Source organism: Canis lupus, chromosome 9 (genome assembly GCF_011100685.1).
Source record: "Canis lupus familiaris isolate Mischka breed German Shepherd chromosome 9, alternate assembly UU_Cfam_GSD_1.0, whole genome shotgun sequence".
Classification (NCBI taxonomy): domain Eukaryota; kingdom Metazoa; phylum Chordata; class Mammalia; order Carnivora; family Canidae; genus Canis; species Canis lupus.
This window is the reverse complement of record NC_049230.1, coordinates 48,971,594-48,987,835: the sequence shown is the minus strand read 5'-3', so window position 1 is coordinate 48,987,835 and position 16,242 is coordinate 48,971,594. Positions and strand designations below refer to the sequence as shown.

The 16,242-nt window shown below is 63.4% G+C and overlaps 1 protein-coding gene across 1 annotated transcript in view; it reads right to left on the bottom strand.

The window, feature by feature from the left end:
* The window catches only part of NOTCH1 (notch receptor 1), a 43,519-nt gene extending 30,106 nt beyond the window's left edge, over positions 1-13,413 (bottom strand). The window contains exons 1-2 of the mRNA XM_038548751.1: positions 13,299-13,413; positions 11,599-11,680 (exon numbers count right to left, since the gene is read on the bottom strand). Coding sequence (XP_038404679.1) covers positions 11,599-11,680; positions 13,299-13,359 — 143 coding nt within the window. The 5' untranslated portion in view covers positions 13,360-13,413. The remainder of the gene's footprint in view (positions 1-11,598; positions 11,681-13,298) is intronic.
* Positions 13,414-16,242: the final 2,829 nt, after the last annotated feature.

Here is a 16,242-nt window from a genome sequence, read left to right as displayed (position 1 = left end):
ACTGGGGACAGAGAGGCATCAGACCCCAGGTCCCCAGACATACGGCCATGAATGATGGGGTCAGTGAGCCCAAGTCTTTCTCTAGTCAAGGCTGGGGGGGGGACGGTTCCTGGGACCTCAGCCCCTCCCTTGGGCAGAGGCCAGTCCAAGGCCCCGCCACCTCCACCTCAGGGGGGCCATCCGTCTTCAGGAGGCATTGGCTAGGTGATCATGTGCTCATTGCAGGTGGGGAGCTGGGTGACCTCTGTGGGCTTCTCCCAACTGTGCCTGGTCTGGGGACCTGGGGTCCTTTCCAAGTGGGAACAAGTGGGACAGCTCAGCTCTGGGGAGAGATGTGAGAACCAGGACAAGGGAGCCCTGGTCCCCTGCCCTCACCCCAAAGTCCCCAGACCAAGAGCCAGAGCATGAAAAGTCCTCAGCTCCTCCTGTAGGGCCCGGCCAGCGCCTCTGCCTGCTCCAGGCCCCAAAGATAGCCCTCTGCAATCCCCTCCCCACCCCCACCTCGACAGCACAGGTGGGGGTGGGTAGAGCCGGGCCCCTGGCTTCCAGGGCCTCAGGAGAGGCCAGGGGGCAACACCCTCCTCCCAGGCCAGCAGGGCGGCAGCAAGCAGTGCAGGGCAGCTGAGGGTGTGCAGCCTGCCCACCGCGACCCAGGGTCCAGGCTTTCCGGCCCCAACAGCGGCTGACGGTCCTGCCGGCACTTTGTCTGGAATCTTTTCCCTGAGCTGCATCTTTGGAAGGTCTAAAATATGCTGGGAAGAGGAAGTGCAGGAAAAGCACCGGCTTCCTTCCCTGGCCCTGGGGGAAGCCCTTTGTGTGGGGGATGAATCTGCCCTCCTGGGAAGCCACCTTTCCCACCACAGAGAAAACAATGCCCCCGATGGCTCATTGTCCCCATGTCACTCAGAGCCACCCCACCCTGGACGTGGGAAGCAAGCAGCTAGCTGTCTGAAGGGAGGGAGGGGCCAGCGTGGAGGTCAGCAGCTGCCTGCGATGGCCCAGCAGCAGGGCACGGGGTAACCCTGGTTGGCACAGCCAGGAAGAACAGGGTCCTCCAGGGTCATAAGAAAGCTCTGTGGTAGTGAGGCATGTGAGAAAAGTCTGCTGTCCACCCCCCACTCAGAGATCGCACCCATGGTCCCCTCAAAATTCAGCCCCAAACTAGAGGCAGGGCTGAAACATGTGTCCTCTCCTGGGCTCTCCCCAAGGCCTGCCGCTCCCCCCGCCCCCGCCAGCCCCTCTGCTGTCAAGCAGGGCAGAGCTCAGACCCACACCCCCAATCGCTCAGATGCAACGAAGGAATCGACAGACTCACGGGGCTACTGGGAGGGCTTAATCCAAAACTCGATTAATTAAGTCAGTGATTGCAGACTGAGCTCCCCACCAAAGCCAGAACCAATTCTGGCAACTTCCCACCTCTGCTCCCGGGAGCAGATGCCATTTCAGGGGATGTGGAGAGAGAAGGCCACATGGTGATGGCCTGACCCCCTGGCTGGTCAGGGCAGACACTCAGGGGTATCTTAGCTCCTGCCCATCGTCTGGGGAGGTCACCAGGGACCCCTCACATAGGTTCCAGGATGATGGCCCCAGCAGCCTCACCCTGCTGGATTCCCAGGATGGCCCTGCAGGTACACACAGGGTCCGATTCACAGACAAGAAAACCAGGGTTCAGGCACATTTTCCCACGGATGACCTGGATTAGAATGTGGCTCTTAACCTCTCCTGCTGCCAATGGTGGCCAGGAGCTGGTCACCCAGAGGCTGCCAGAGCAGGGCCACCCCCCTAGGGGCAGCCAAGGGTCCAGCAGGAGCTCCATGGGTAGAGGAGGAAGGAGTGTGTCCTTTGCACCCCAGATGCCCTGCCCAGGAGCCTGGGCTTCTCACCTGACCATCTGATCTAGGGCCCAGAGGACTGGAGCAGACAATGCATTCTTATATCCCACAAGCTCAGCTGGAAACACAAAACCCCGGGTGGGGGCTGGGGTTCTGGGTGAGAGGTCTGGGAATCAGGAAGCCTCCCAGCCAGCCAGCAGGTGGGACGCTGCTGGGCCCCGGCTCCTCTGCAAGCCCTGTCAGCAGAAGGGTTGGTCATGCGGGCGCTGGACCCCCGGGGCTCCCGCCCCCACGTGTTCATGTCCCACCTGTATGCATGCACCGAAGCAAGCTCACGCCCAGCCTGCCCCCCACTGCACGCCGACGAGGCTCCCGGGACACCACAGGGATCCTGGCAGAGCCAGCGGTGGCTGCCTCTGGCTAAGCCGGACCACAGGCACATGCTCAGTGTGGCTCCAGGGGTCACCCCCACCCTGCACTGTTCACCAGCCCCTTTCACACTGGCCTCCTCTCCCCACTCAGGCCCCCACAGACCAGGCCCCACACCCCTCAGGTTTGCGCACTGGCTGTGGTGCCCTAGGACACAGCAAATGCCAGAAGACAGGACCCGGGCTGGCCTTGAGGAGGTGAGGGTGGGACCTTCACAATCACCATCTGGGGACACCCAGGTGTCCTGGGACAGCTGGCACAGGTCGAGGGCCCTCTGGAGGCAAAGTGGGAGGGGCAGGGCCTGACCTGCCCTAGCATGACCTCGCCCAAATGCTGGGGCAGAGTTAGTCTCTGAGACAAGGCCTTGGAGTGTGAGGAACCGATGGGTTCCATCGGGGGAACGGGGTGGGGGGCACGTGAGACCAATCCACATTAGAGCCACGTGTGAACCCACACAGATGCTGACTTAGGAGAACCCCAGACAGGTGGTGAGGGCCACACCTTCACCTGCCAGGGCTCTGTGGGGCACTTCAGGGGGCTCAAGGCGCCAGGTCCCCACCCTCCCTGATGGAGAGGAGCTCGGGGAGGTGAGGGGGTCACCCACTCCACAGCACGCACCAGCCTCCAGCCTCCACCGCCTCCACGTCCGGCTCTGTGCCCACCCCCACTGCCAGCCCAAGCTCAGGTGTGCACCTCTCAGTCCTTGCCGAACACCGGTGTGGAGCCAGAGCGGAGCCCGGGCCCTGGGCCTCCAGGGGGACACTGCCTCGCTGAGCCCCGGGCCACAGGCAGATGTCTTGACGTGTGGCCCGGCCTGGCCTCCCCACCTGGCTCCCAGCAGACGGGCTGAGGCCGCCCTGCCCTCCCTGCCCTCATTCTGACCACCAGACAAAGGGAGGGGAAGTTAAGGGGGGGAAGCCCCGCCCTGTGAGAGCCAAGGCCCTGTCAGACAGGTGGAGGCGCCCTCCAGCTGACCCGGAAGGCGCAGAGGTAGTCAGCTCACCCAGAGGGAGGGAAGACGAGGCCCCAGGGGAGGGGTGATGGGCGGCAGGACCATCCCCACCACAGGGCCTGAGCTCTGCTCTCTTACTGAAAAGCCGTCAGGGAAAAACACATACTCAAAACCCTGGCTTCTTCCCCAAACCTCTCATTTCCAGTAACTGCAGTTTCCGCTCACCAGCAAACGACGCAGAGGAAATGGTGGGAGGCAGGTCCCCAGCCCCAGGACGGGCCTGCTGTGCAAGCCTGGACAGACCTTTCCAGAGGCCACCAGCTGCTGCTCCCCCTGCCCCTGAACTTCGGGGACTCCTCCTAACACCCTCGCCCCCACCCCCTTGCCCCTGCCCCGCTGCTCCTCTGCAGCCTGGCCCGACTGGTGGGGGGCCTGTGCGGCTCCCTCCCAGCAACTTTCTGTCCTGGGCCCCCAGCTTGGCACAAGTGGGGGCAAACAGGACCCTGCCCCACCCCACCCCCAGCAGTCTCTGGAAGCCAGATGGTTCACAGCTCACAGCGGGTCTAGCCAGGCACTGGGTTCTGGCTCCTGGGCAGACGCCTGTGGCTCAGCTGTGACACAGACCGGGCCACGACCAACCGAGGGGTGAAGGCAGCAGGAAGCCAGCAGCTGAGTTACTGCCCAGGCCAGGACAGGTCTCCAGGGGATGGAGCAGCCGAGGGCCGGAGGGCCCCCGCCGTCACTTCCTGCCATCCTGCCGCATGACCCCCATGTGGCTCCCAGAATTCTCAGGGTGAGTGGGTGGGTGGGTGGGTGGGGGTGTCTCACAGGTTCTGTGGCCACTCAAACCCCAGCCGTCCCAGGCCCGCTGCTGTCACAGGGGGATGAACATGACCTCTGCTTGGCTCTGCCCGTTGGGGAGTAGTTTGCTCAGGAAATCAGCAGTGTCAACAGAGCAACAAGAGGACCGTTTAGCGGCTTAAAACCCCAACTAAGTGCAGCACTGGGGACGACCCACCACTGATGGCCACACACCCCCTCCCCAGGTAAGCAGGGACCACTGGGCACAAGGTCTCTCACCCACTCGTGAGAATGTGGCCAGGACGTGTTCAGCCCCAGGCCCACATGGCACACGGCCACTTCTCTGGTGAGCATCTCTGTGACCTCCAGCCGATCATAGTGGCACCCACCCGGCGCCCAGCCATCTCTGAGCCACCTGTGTATGCGTTGCCAGGCGAGCTGGCAGGTATCCCGTGGGTGGTCGAGGGACCCCATCTTGGCAGGGTGAGCTCTCCGGGTGAATGGTCCAAAGCAGCATTTGGGCCAGTGCTGTATGGGGCCTCCCACATGGAGGCCGGGCTGGGGGCTGGCAGCTGTGTCTGAGGGACGCTGGGGTTTGGGAACTGCAAGTGTGCAAGCTGGGCTGCCCCCCAGCAAGGCCCACTGGAAACCAGGACCCCAGGTGCTTCTTCCTGGAAGCTGTGAGCCCCACAGAGAGCTGCCTCCGTTGCTGGGGGAAGGAGGGCCTGGGTCTGACCTCCATAGAAAGCCCCCAGCCGGCAGCCCAGGAGAGCTCAGGACCCATAGCACAACAAATGGCTGTGGGGGCTGGAGGGGGCAGGCTGCCTGCTGAGGGAGGCTCCACCTTCCCCTCTGCATCAGGGAGGAAGCAGGGAGAGGACTTCGATTATCCTAATTCACTCTAAAGTGCTAATCACTTGCCATCCTGATCCCTGCTGAGCCCTGCCTGGGCTTGGGGGGAAAGTCTGGGGGCCACCTTTGCCAGAATGCTGCCCTCCTAGGAGCAGTGGGTGCAGGGTCAAAAGAACCACTCAGTGGGGAAACAGCAGGGGGAAGTTTCTGCCCCAGAATTCCACGGGTCTCGGAAATGCACAGAAAGAACCCCCCCCCCCCCCAGGGGATGAGTCAGGATGCTAACACTTCCAAGTAGGCCCAACCAGGAGCCTCTCAGCCAAGGGCCCCCAGCCCACTCTGCTGCCCTACAGAAGACATGGGGCCTCCCTCAGCCCAGAAAGCAACTGGAGGGACTCCACCTGTGTCGCCAAGCAAGGGACCAGGCACCTAGCCCCTCTCACCCTGTGTGGGGCTCAGTGCCCTCAGTAGGGCCACACCTGGTACCTCTGAGCTGACCCTGAGAATCCAGGAAGAGACTGGGAAGCAGTCAGGGGGTGCGGCTGGGGACCAAGGGCCCCAACTGTGCTCCTGCCCTCACCCTCTGCTTGGGGCTGTGCTGCCTGCTGACCTATCCCGCCCCTGTGCTCGACACCCACCCCCTACCCACCCCACCCCCCATGGATGCAGCCCAGGGCTGCAGCAGGCCTGGCACATGCAGGCGGGGAGCCCTCCCCACAGCACCGAGTCTTTCAGGCAGTGGGTGATGAACGCACACACTCTTCTCAGGCCTGCTGTCTGCCCGGGAGTCTGGCTTTGAAACACTGTGTCTCTGCTCCCACATGGTAGGGCCTGCAGCGGCCTTGACACTCCCAGCACCTACTAAATGCTCTGTCAAAGCCCTCCTCCACCACGTCCCTGCAATGCCAGCTCCGCAGCCCCATGTGCCTGGTGGCCCGTGGGAGCAGAGGCTGCAAGTAAACGTGGACCCTGAGCGGGCTGGGACCACGGGCGTGTCCAGCTTTCCTGGGCGACTCCCCGGGGACACGCCAGGGGCACTAGCACTGCTGGCTGGTCACACAGGTCCAGAAAAGAATGCCAGTTTTTCAGGAAGCCATCCAACACCCATTGCCCCCACCTCCTGTGAATGTCAACCCCAGACCGTAAAGGACCTGGGTGCTGGTGCCCTGTGCCAAGCCACCCGTGACAGTCCCGGGCAGGCTGTGCCCTTGCTAGGAGGGCAGAAGCCCTGACGTGGTGTCCAGGCCAGGTGGGCTCACACAGACACACAGCAGCCGCCAGGGCGGGACAGGAAACATCCAGGACGGGTACCTCCAGAGATAGGGAGCAGAGCAGGCCCTGCTAGGGCTGAGCCGCAAGGACTGGATGCACTTTGCGGGGCCAGCCCAGGGGAGGAGCACGCAAGGCTGCAGAGCTGGCACTGCAGGGGTGTGGCGGGAGGAGGGCCATTATGGAGCACTTAGTAGGTGCTGGGGGCAGGCAAGGCCAATGCAGACTTGATGTTTCAGAGCCAGAGAGCAGCCCTGAGGGGAGAGCAGGGGCCGGGGTGGGGGGTGTAGGGCAGGGGGCAAAGCTCTGGAAGCAGACCACGCTGGTGGTGGCACAGCCTTGTAAACGTATTAAATGCCCCTGAATTGCACACTTGCAGTGGCTGAAACAGCAACATTTATGATGCATGTGACTGATCCTGGCACCCCCAAATCTACCTGTCAACCCCCGTGTCCTCGGAGCAGGGCAGGGGGTCAAGGTCCTGAGGAGACCCAGAAGCCTGTTCAGGGAGGGCCTTCCTGGGCCTGCCTGCACTCCTCCAGGACACCTGGGGATCTCTAGCTCCTCCCCAAAAGGCACTCCTTTCCCTGCAGGGAACCCAGAGCTTGGCCCCAGACTGGTAGAACCTGCCCTGGAACCTGCCCTGCCGCATGGCCAGGCCTGACTCCCCAAGGGGTGCCCTCGGCATCCAGGGCTTTACAGGCCCATCCCCAGGTCCTGCTGGGACACTGCTGGGGGGCGATCTCCAGGGGCCACCAAACCCAGCTCCCTCACACACAGAGGGAGAAACTGAGGCCCACGGAGGAGATATGTGTCTGAGGGGGCACAGCCAAGCAGAGCCAGGCTGGGCCCACGTCTCCCATCAGCCCTGTCAAGCCTCGGCTGTCTCAGGGCACTTCAGGACCAGCAGACACATCCAGACCTACAGTCATGATACCCTAAAGCTGGCCGCCCCCTGAAGCCTCTGGGAAGTTATGGATGTGCCTGAACACAAAGGTGAGGGCTGATGTAAGCTGGCTTCAGATCCCCACCCCCACCCCGGCCTCTCCCCTTGTCAGCCTCAGTTTTTCCCACCTGTAAACTGGCTTTAAAGGAAGAGACAAGCAGAGCTGGCCACCCCCTGGAGGGGGTGTGGGCCAGTTGAGTAATGTCTGCCAGGGGTTTTATGAGGCCGGATAAAAGCAGCTGTCTGTGCGTGGAGTTATTACTGTTACGTTGTTGAGGAAAGCAATCTAGATGCTCAATCAGCTCTGCAAAGCCACATCCTTTCACTATTTATAGACAAGACATGAAACAGGAAAGGTGCCCTCCCCACCCCAGAAGGGTGCAAGCCCTGGGCCCAGCACTGCCTGGGGGGCCCCACCGGCCAGCCAGGCTCCCCTACCCGCCAATGGCACAGTTAAGAGGGGCCAGTGCTGGCTCCCAGGGGGTCCTGGCTCTATGCCCTGGTGCTGGGGATGTGGAGCAGGGTCATCCCGCGGGCCCCTCTCCTGCCGCCAGCTGCTGGGGGTCCCCACACCCAGACCGTGCCTCCCGCGTCCCGCTGAAGGGCTGCTCCTCCGTCAAGTGCTGGCCCGGCTCCACCCTCTTCCTGCTAAGGGCATAGTTTCCTTTCTCTTTTACAAAACAGATATTTATTTTCAGTGGGAAAACTGTTAGCTGCTGTTCAGGGGCTGGGCCTGGCCCCAGGAGGCGTCCTCCTTCCAAGGAGGTATGTCCTTGACATCTCCCGCACAAAGCAGGTGGGTAGAGGAGCGGGTCTGGCTCACACTGGGTTAGATGTCTAGCACATGTGTTTCTACCCGGGGCCCGGAGGCCCCAGCAAGGCAGACGCAGAGGAAACCCCACAGCAACTGTGAGCGTTGGCCTGTTCCTCCCCCAAGACTCCCAGGTGACTCAGTGGAAACTGCCGACCCAGGACCCAGGTGACAGGAGCCCAGGGCCGATGGCCAAGTCACTTCCCCCACCCCGCCCCCCAGCCTCTGAACCTCCTCTTGGAAAGGGAAGTCGTCCATTGGCTTCCTTGAACAGTGGCCAGGGACAGCTTGGGGCCGCGGTTAGGATCGCAGGTGTCGGGGACAGGGAGAGGCAGCGCCAGGTACCACTCTGCACTCCACAACCTTGGTAGGACACCCATGTGGTGCCACAGGCTTGCTAGGGGCCATGTCAGGCCTGGGTCGGGCTGCCCCGCCCACGGCGCTTACCTCTGCCTGACTAGTCACACCCACGTGCTGTCGTCTGCTGCCCCACAAAGTCACCTCCACGAGGGCCGGGGCTGTCTGACCTGAGCCCCAGAGCCGACGCCCAGGGCACAGCCCAGCACGTGGCGGCACTCAACAGCCTCTTTGGAAAAAAGCAAAGAGAAGCACGGGGCAGAGCCAAGGCCATGGTGATGAACGCCTCAGAGTCAAGGAGCCCTCCCCAGGCAGCACCTCCTGGGTTCTCTGAATTAACTCATCCACCAACTAAACATTCGAGAATGAGGATCCTGAAACCAGCCGTGTCAGCTCAAAAGGAGAAGGCAGGGAGGCCAGAGGGGCGTGGACCCTGGTGGCGGGGGCCTGAAGCTCGCCGCTCTTATGCAATCCCCGCACCATGGCAGAGATCAAACATGGGTCAGCCGCATATTACAGATGGGGAGTCAGAGTTCAGGTGACCTGATGACCCGGGGTCACAGACCTGGTGGGTGGTGGGGCCAGACCTCAAGGATGGGATGATCCCAAGCTAACGGTCACCACCGGCCACCCAGCTGGCCATCCCTCCCAGGTGCTCACCCTGCTTCTGCGATTGCCTGGAAGACGCCCCAGGGGAGGAGACTTCCCTGCAGGTAGGGGGACTCTCTTAGCCACTCTGGGGCCCCAACGCAGGTCCGGGCAGCTCCTCTGAGCCTTTCACACCGAGAATGCATGCTCACCCGGACAACAGTCCCTTCAGGCCTCTCCCTCCCTCAAACAAAAGAGGGGCCCCACTTGAGCATCCCCCCCTGTGCACTGACAGGCCTGGCGAGGGCTGCGATGACCACCTTGGGCCCACCTGCAGGGCCACCGCATATGGCAGCTGTCCAGAAACAGCATTCTGCCCATAGGGACAGGCAGCCCTTGGTCTGCCATGCCTCAGCCACCTGGTGACATCCTGGGAAGGCGTTCACACCAATCCTGAGCCCTGCAGCCACCTAACAGGTGGCTTCTGGGGGAAGGTTCCTTCTTTTTGGGGTGGAAACATGATTCACCAGGTACTAACACGCTTGGCCCTGTGACACCACCGTTTCCCACATCTGATCCATAGGGAGCCAGCAAACCAACCCAAAACATCAAAAAGCTTCCTGAGAGTCCAGGATGAGCACTACAGAATTAGAACTCATACTCTCAGGTTGGCACCCTAACACCTTTGAGAAAAGAAGGTGCTTTGCTGCTCAGCCAGGAGAGTGGGGCCTCCCACACTGGCAGATGTTCTGGGGTCTCAAGGGAACAGAAGGTCCCAGCAGAGGGCACAGGCCATGGGGCAGAGGGAACCACGGCCCCTCACAGCAGTGGCCACAAGTGGCCTCTCCATGGCGGGGCCTGGCTGGAACCCTGTCCCCGCTCTGGTCCCTGGCCTCCAACACAGTGCCACCCAGAGGTAGGGCCTCTGAGGATGGTGCTTCCGTTCCGCCTTTTAAGTGGATCTGTGGGGTGTGCACAATGGGGTCTCTGTGGGCCGAGTTTGGCTGAGTGCCAGGCGGGACTGAGGCAGGCTTCCCGCCAAGGAGAGGGGGGAGCACCAGGCCCCAGGGAAGAGACAAGGCCAGCACCCAAGCCCTGAGCAGTGGCCAGGCTTGGGCAGGCAGGCTCTAGGATTGAGGGGCAGGAGAACATGCTGCACTATTGCCCTGTCCCCTTGAAGTGTCTCACTCCAATGCCAAGGAGGGGGCTGCAATAGCCTGCACCCCAAGGCATCCCCTTGTAGCCCAGGCTCAGCCCCCAGACACCCCAGTGTCCCCTGGGGCTGGGCTGTCCCTGCTCCTCCTCGGTGGCAGAGATAGGAGACCACTCCCACCCTCCCCAGCACAGCACCCCTCCTGCCTTCCCAAAGCGCTCGGCAGAAGTACAGAGACCCCCCCCACGCCCCATGGGTGAGCGGGCAGCCAGAGCAGGCACAGGGCCGGCGGGAAGGGAGTCGTGCATTCTGGGAAGCCACGCATAATTAATCACACGGCATTAATCCGCCTCCCAACAATAGCCGCTGCGCTTCCCCTGAATCCCAGCTGTCGGTCTCTGAATGAAAGGAAACAAGATTTAGGGCATCAAGCGTCGGTGAGGCTTCTGGAGGAAAAGAAAAAGGCCCCAAAAAAGCAAAAAAAAAAAAAAAAAAAAAAAAAAGTAGTGTGCATTCATTAGCGTCTGACAAAGACACAATCCTCTTTGTCTATTAAACTGCTCACAGACCTGTTTAATTGGCTTCAGTTTGGGGAGGGTGGGGGCAGCGAAGGAGGGGCTGCCTGCCCACGGGCCAAGGGTTGTCAAGGGAAGGGGCCCTCGGCAGTGGGAATGCAGCACGCTGAGGAGGACCCAGGACCGGCTGGGGAGCCCTTGCTTCCTTTGTGCCCCCCACCCCCACCCCCGCCCTGCGCCCCGGCGGGAGGAGGGGACCTTTTTCCAGCCACCAAGCACCACCTCATAGTCCCATCAAGGAAGAAGTCAAGCTGAAGGGCACCAGCCACAACAGAAAAACTTTGGTGAGGCCGCTGCGCAGGGGCAGGCAGGGCACACAGGCGAGGGTGCATGGGCAGGCAGGGTGCGGACTCTAACAGGACTCCCCGCCCGAGGCGGGGGCGCCCCCGCAGGACACACACATTCCCACTCCAGCTGCGGACCAGCCCAGCAGGTGATGGGCCGGATGGCAGCAGGGCTGAAGCTACAGATGCCAAGACAAAGACCAAGCTCTGGCAGGTACACTCCCACCCACCCCTAACCTATGAGATGGGCTCCCGAAGAGTTCCCCAACCTCACCTGAGGTTGGAGAGGGGGTGCTAGAGGCCGCAGAGGGCCCAGAGGGGTGGGGCTGAAACAGCCCATTTCTGTGAGGGTCAGCACTGGCTGATCTTCGGGAGGCACCCCTATGGGCAGGGCTTCTCTAAAGGTCCACAGCCTCCCCTGGCAGGGCAGTCGTTTCTCAGAGACTTTAGGAAGAAACGGGGTACTGGGAATCCCCACCTAGCACCCCAGGAGTCCAAGGTGGTGCACAAGGCGTGCTCGAACCTCCAGCGGCCAGACCAGCTCCACACGCAGCATAATTGCTGGTGATTAAGTAATTGCCAGACTTTGTCCAATAAAAGTAGCACGTGACCGCGCCCAGCCTTCTGGGCCATCTCCAGAAGACAATGGCCTAGTGTTCTGTCCCTGCTGGCCCCTGCTGCAGAAGGCAGGGGCTCTGCTCCCGACAAAAGCAACAGGTCCCCACAGGGGCGCAGGGGTGCGTACTCACACACAGGCTTCTGTGCCGTTGAGGAACACTTCACACTTCCCGCCATTCAAGCAGCTCTCACTGGGCTGGGAACATCGCAGACCTGGGAGGGGCGAGGCAAGAGATCAGCCTGGGTGGCACAAGGGCCCTCAGCCCAGGGAAAGGCCCACCCCAAGGGGTACAGCAGCCCCTCACCTAGACAGCTCTGCCTCATCACGGGGTTGCTGGGGGCAGGGGACCTCAGGAACCCTCCCAAATGGGGACCCCAAAGGGCTTCCACATTCTGCCCAGAGTTCTGTAGTCAGAAACGGGGCGGGGGGGGGGAGGGCAACAGGTTGGCAGGGTGGCAGGTGGACAGGTCATGCTCCATATGGGCCAAGGAGGCCTGAAATGCCATCTGGACAACAATGAAGGGAATCTGAGATGTCCCTGGGCCACTCTTCCAAACTCTGCACCCCCAACCCATCTTCAACGGGGAGCCCAACTGGGCTGGGGCCCCTATCCAGCCACCAAGATTGTCTTGCAGTTCAAACATGTTCTGGGAGGGGGCGGTGCTGAGGGGTGGGGTGGCCACACTGCCCCCCACCCCAGCTCGTGGGAAAAGGCGACAGCTGCAAAGCTCAACGCCCCGCCCGCCGAAAAAGCGCCAGCCTCGGAATCAGAGCAGCCCATTGTCAACAGGGCCGCCTCCTGGGGCAGTGGGGCTGCACCTCGGGGACCCGGAGCCGCCTCCAGGACACCCAATACCTGCTCTGCGTCGGTCACCCCCAGATACACCCAGGGGAGGAGGATGGAGATGCCCTATTTGGAAAGAATTCGACCCCATTCCCAAGAAGGGATTAATCCAGTCGTTCCCTCCCCGTGGTACCAGCGACCTGTGAATTAAGCCCCTTGGGGGGGGGGGTGCAGGTACGGGATGTGACTTGGAACCCCACCTTCTGGAAGCAGGGAGCTAATTCTCCCCACGAACTTTCAGGGGAAGAGAGGACTCAGTCACCACCGGATCCCTGATGTGAAGTGGAGAGAGAAGCGTTCCTTCTCCACGGCCTCTCAGCCCTCGCTACATTTCTAAACTTGAACTCCGCAAAGTGAAAGTCAGGCCGGTAGGGGCTGGGTGTTCCGCACCCCGCACCCCCCCCCCCACCGGCAAGCTGCATGGGAGCGGGGACGGGGGTGGCGATCGGACGTGGGAAGGGGGTGCTGCGTCCTTCCCTCGCCAGCCCTCCCGAGCGCTGAGGCCGCCCGGCCCCACCCGCCCCGCATTGCTCCGTAAGGGCAGCGCCGCGCCTGGACCCCACGCTCCGCGCCCGGCATCCGCGCCCGGCATCCGCCCCCGGCGCGGGCCAGAGGCGACGAAAAAGATAAATGGTCCCCAAAGCAACAGGAAACCAAAACCGACTCGATTCAAATCGAAAAGGAGTAGGCAGCCAGCCCGCCTGCCCCGGCGGCAAGCCCCACGCGTGGCTGACGGAGGGCGAGCCCAGGGCTGGGCCCGCCGGGGTCCCAGGCGCTCCGAGCGCCCCGCGCCCGGCTTCCTTCACACCGGCTCCGCGCGCGGGCGGCGCGAGCCCTTCCCGTCGGTCCTTCTCCTGCGCCCGGGGTCGCCCCGCGCCCCTCTCCCGCCCCTGCCGCCGGCTCCGGGCCGGCCGGGGCGCGCGCGTAGGCGCCGCCAAAGTTTCCGGAGGGCGCAGAAAGTTGCGGGCTCGCGGGCGGGCGCCTACCTCGTGCGGCGAGCGCGGGCAGCAGCGCCAGGCAGAGCAGGGGAGGCAGGAGCGGCGGCATGCCTGCCCGCCCGCTGCCCGCTGCCCGCGGCGGCCTCCCGAGCCGGGACAGCGGGGCTGCCGCGCACGGGGCGCGCCGGACGGTCCCACGAGCGGCGGTGGCGGCGGCGGCGGCGGCGGCGGCGGCGGCGGCGGCGGCGGCGGCTCCCGGCTTCCCGGCGGGCGGGCGGGCGGGCGGGCGACGCGGGGCCCTCGCGGCCTCGGGCCCGGCTCGCGCCCCGGCTCGTTCCTCCGCTGCGCTCGCGCCCGTGCCCGCGCCCCGCGCCCCTGCGCTCCCTCCCGCGGCCGAGGCACTAGTGAGGCGCAGGCCGCGGTGCGCTCCGCCCCCCCTCCGGCCCCGCCCCTCGGGCCCGCCCTGCCGATCCCTCCGCACCCCTCGCCCTCGCCCTCGCCGGCTGCGCCCCTGCGTGCCCCGCGACCTCCCCGCGTCTCCCCGCAGCTGGGCGCGCCTCGGACGCCCGGGCCCCCGGGGGCCGGGGGCCGCGGCGGGGCGAAGGGGCGTCGGAGGTCGGACCTAGGGACTACTTCTTGTTCGAAAGTTTTCAGCGGCAAAAAGTTTGGTTCAGGACTGCGGAAGGATCCGCCTCTGACTTACGCCGCGCTCGGCGACAATTGACAAAGATTTGCATCTCAATAGCCGAGGAGGTGCGAGCTGAGTGGGGCGAGTGGGGCCTAAGGGTACGTGCGCGGCTGAGGAGCTGGAGGAGCGGCCAAGGCCTGTGGGGGACCCGGGGCCGTGACTGGAGCTCGGGGAGGACTCGTGCCCCCCCGGCCGTAGGGAAGCCCCCGACCCAGGGGCTCAGGTCCCCGTGGCGAGCCTCCAGGAGACAGGCCGGGCACTTGACCCCCAGGGATGGCGGCGCCGGGGCCTCTGTTTCTGGAGAGCGCTGGGTGCCCCAGTGAAACCACCTGGGGCCAACGGCTGCCCAACGGACTGCGCTGCTACTACTCCCCCAGGAGGGACCCGCCTCCAGACGCTCTTGCTCGCTGACCAGCCCCTTCTTCAGGCGCCTCCCTTTCAGATGCCCGGCAAGCACACGAGTCCAGCAGACCCTCTGCGAGCCCCAGGGCAGCCCTGGGCCCCTCCCACGTGCTCCTTCCGGATGATTTATTTCTCCGCCACGATGCCAGATTTGGGCATCCTGTGCCAAGTGGGGTTAAGCTCTGGGCATTCCAGATGCCTGCCACGGCCCCTGCTGAAACCAAAGTTCATGGCCTGGCCCTGGGGACAGACACCCCCATCCCAACAAAGGTTGGTCAGCACCGTGGGAGGAGGTACAACCACCCAGCCGCGCATGCCCACGGCCCTCTGGAGTGGGTGATGCCAGGCTGAGAGGGACCTGGCTGTGTGAAGGGCGGCAGGCCAGAGCACCTGCAGGACTGCGGAGCCTAGAGGCTGGTAGCGCAGTCGCCTTGCAGGGAGACTTGCGATGTAGGTAGAGTGGGATGCCCGGTGGTGGGCAGATTTCACACCTGACTCCTGCCCACTCTTCTTGGCACACCTGTCCTGGAGCGCTGGTGGTGGCTGGGATGCTGTGAGTGCCAGAGGGCCAGCCAGGCCAGGCCAAGACAGCTGTCTGCCTCCTTCCAGAAGCTGGCTGCACAGTGCAGAGCCTGGGGTGACTTCTCTCTCGGCCAGTGCCCGTGACCTGAGGCGCCTGGAGGCTGCAGAGATGTTTATATAACAGCAGCCTGGCAGCCTGGAGGAGCACATTATCCCTACAAGGAAGAGGATGGCTGCAGTCCATCCCTATCCTCCCGTCCCAGCTCATAGACTCAGGGCTCTACCCACTACATCCCTGTCTACTCTTGGGGAAGGACTGAAGGCCTCAGGCTGGGGGGTGCTCCTCCAGGCTGCTCAAGTGCCCTCCACTGGGGGCCTGCATTCTGCCAACAGGCTCCAGGCCAAAGGTTCAGCCCTGGCTTGGGAGCAGGTTTTCACCTTCCTGCCTTGGAACAGCTCTGGAGAGAGGGGAGGAGGGAGCCCTGGAGGGAGGAGGGGAGGGGAAGTCCTGGGGGAGGGGAGCCTTACCTGGGTCTGCCAAGCTGTGCCAGCTCTGCTCTGGGCCTCACCCGGGAGCTGGGTGCTCTCATTAGCCCATGGTGGACAGGACAGCCGGGCTTGCCAGGCTTCCCAGGCTTCTGACCCCTGGGCCATCTGCTGCCTTGGGCACCCCAGGGGCAACAGGGGCCAGGGAAACCCCAGGCAAACCAGAGTGGCTGGGGCAGGGAAGGGCTCGTGCATGGCCTAGGCAGGGGGCTGGCCTGAGATGGATGGGAAGGGGGTGGGCAGGGCCCTGGCATGTGGATGCGAAACTTTTTCATTCACACGTTAGGCTTCAGCTTTTTCTGGCCTTGCCTTCTTGTCTGTCCTGATTCAAGCTTCCCAGGCCAGGGGATTCGAGGGAGGGGAGGGGAAGGGAGGGGAGGGGTTTCCGACCTAGGACCTGTGGATGTTTGGTGCCTGCCACTGGGAGAAACAAGGAAATAGAGGTAGATGAAAGGTGCAGGCCACCCCAGAACCAGATGGAGGGCAGGGGCGGTGTGGAGCTGGATGGGGCGCCTACCTGGCTCAGGATGGGGGCTGAGACAGGGCCGCAGTGGGGATGGGGAATCTGGGAGCCAATAGGGGTGAGGCTGCAGGGCTGGCTTCCAGAGGGGTTACTAGCAGTGTCCAGGGGACCTCAGTTCTTGGTGTCTCCCGGGTCAGCTTGCCAGGCCCTGTTGGAGCTAAGGCCCCCACGCTCTCACCTTAGGCAGACTGACTGACGTGTTCTGCCTGCTGCCTCCATGAATACTGGGGTGCCTTGGTGGGGGTGGGCTGAGGAGGCCATGCTGACATTTGGCCCATTCCTGCCCCCAGCCCCACTTTGAGGGGGTAGTG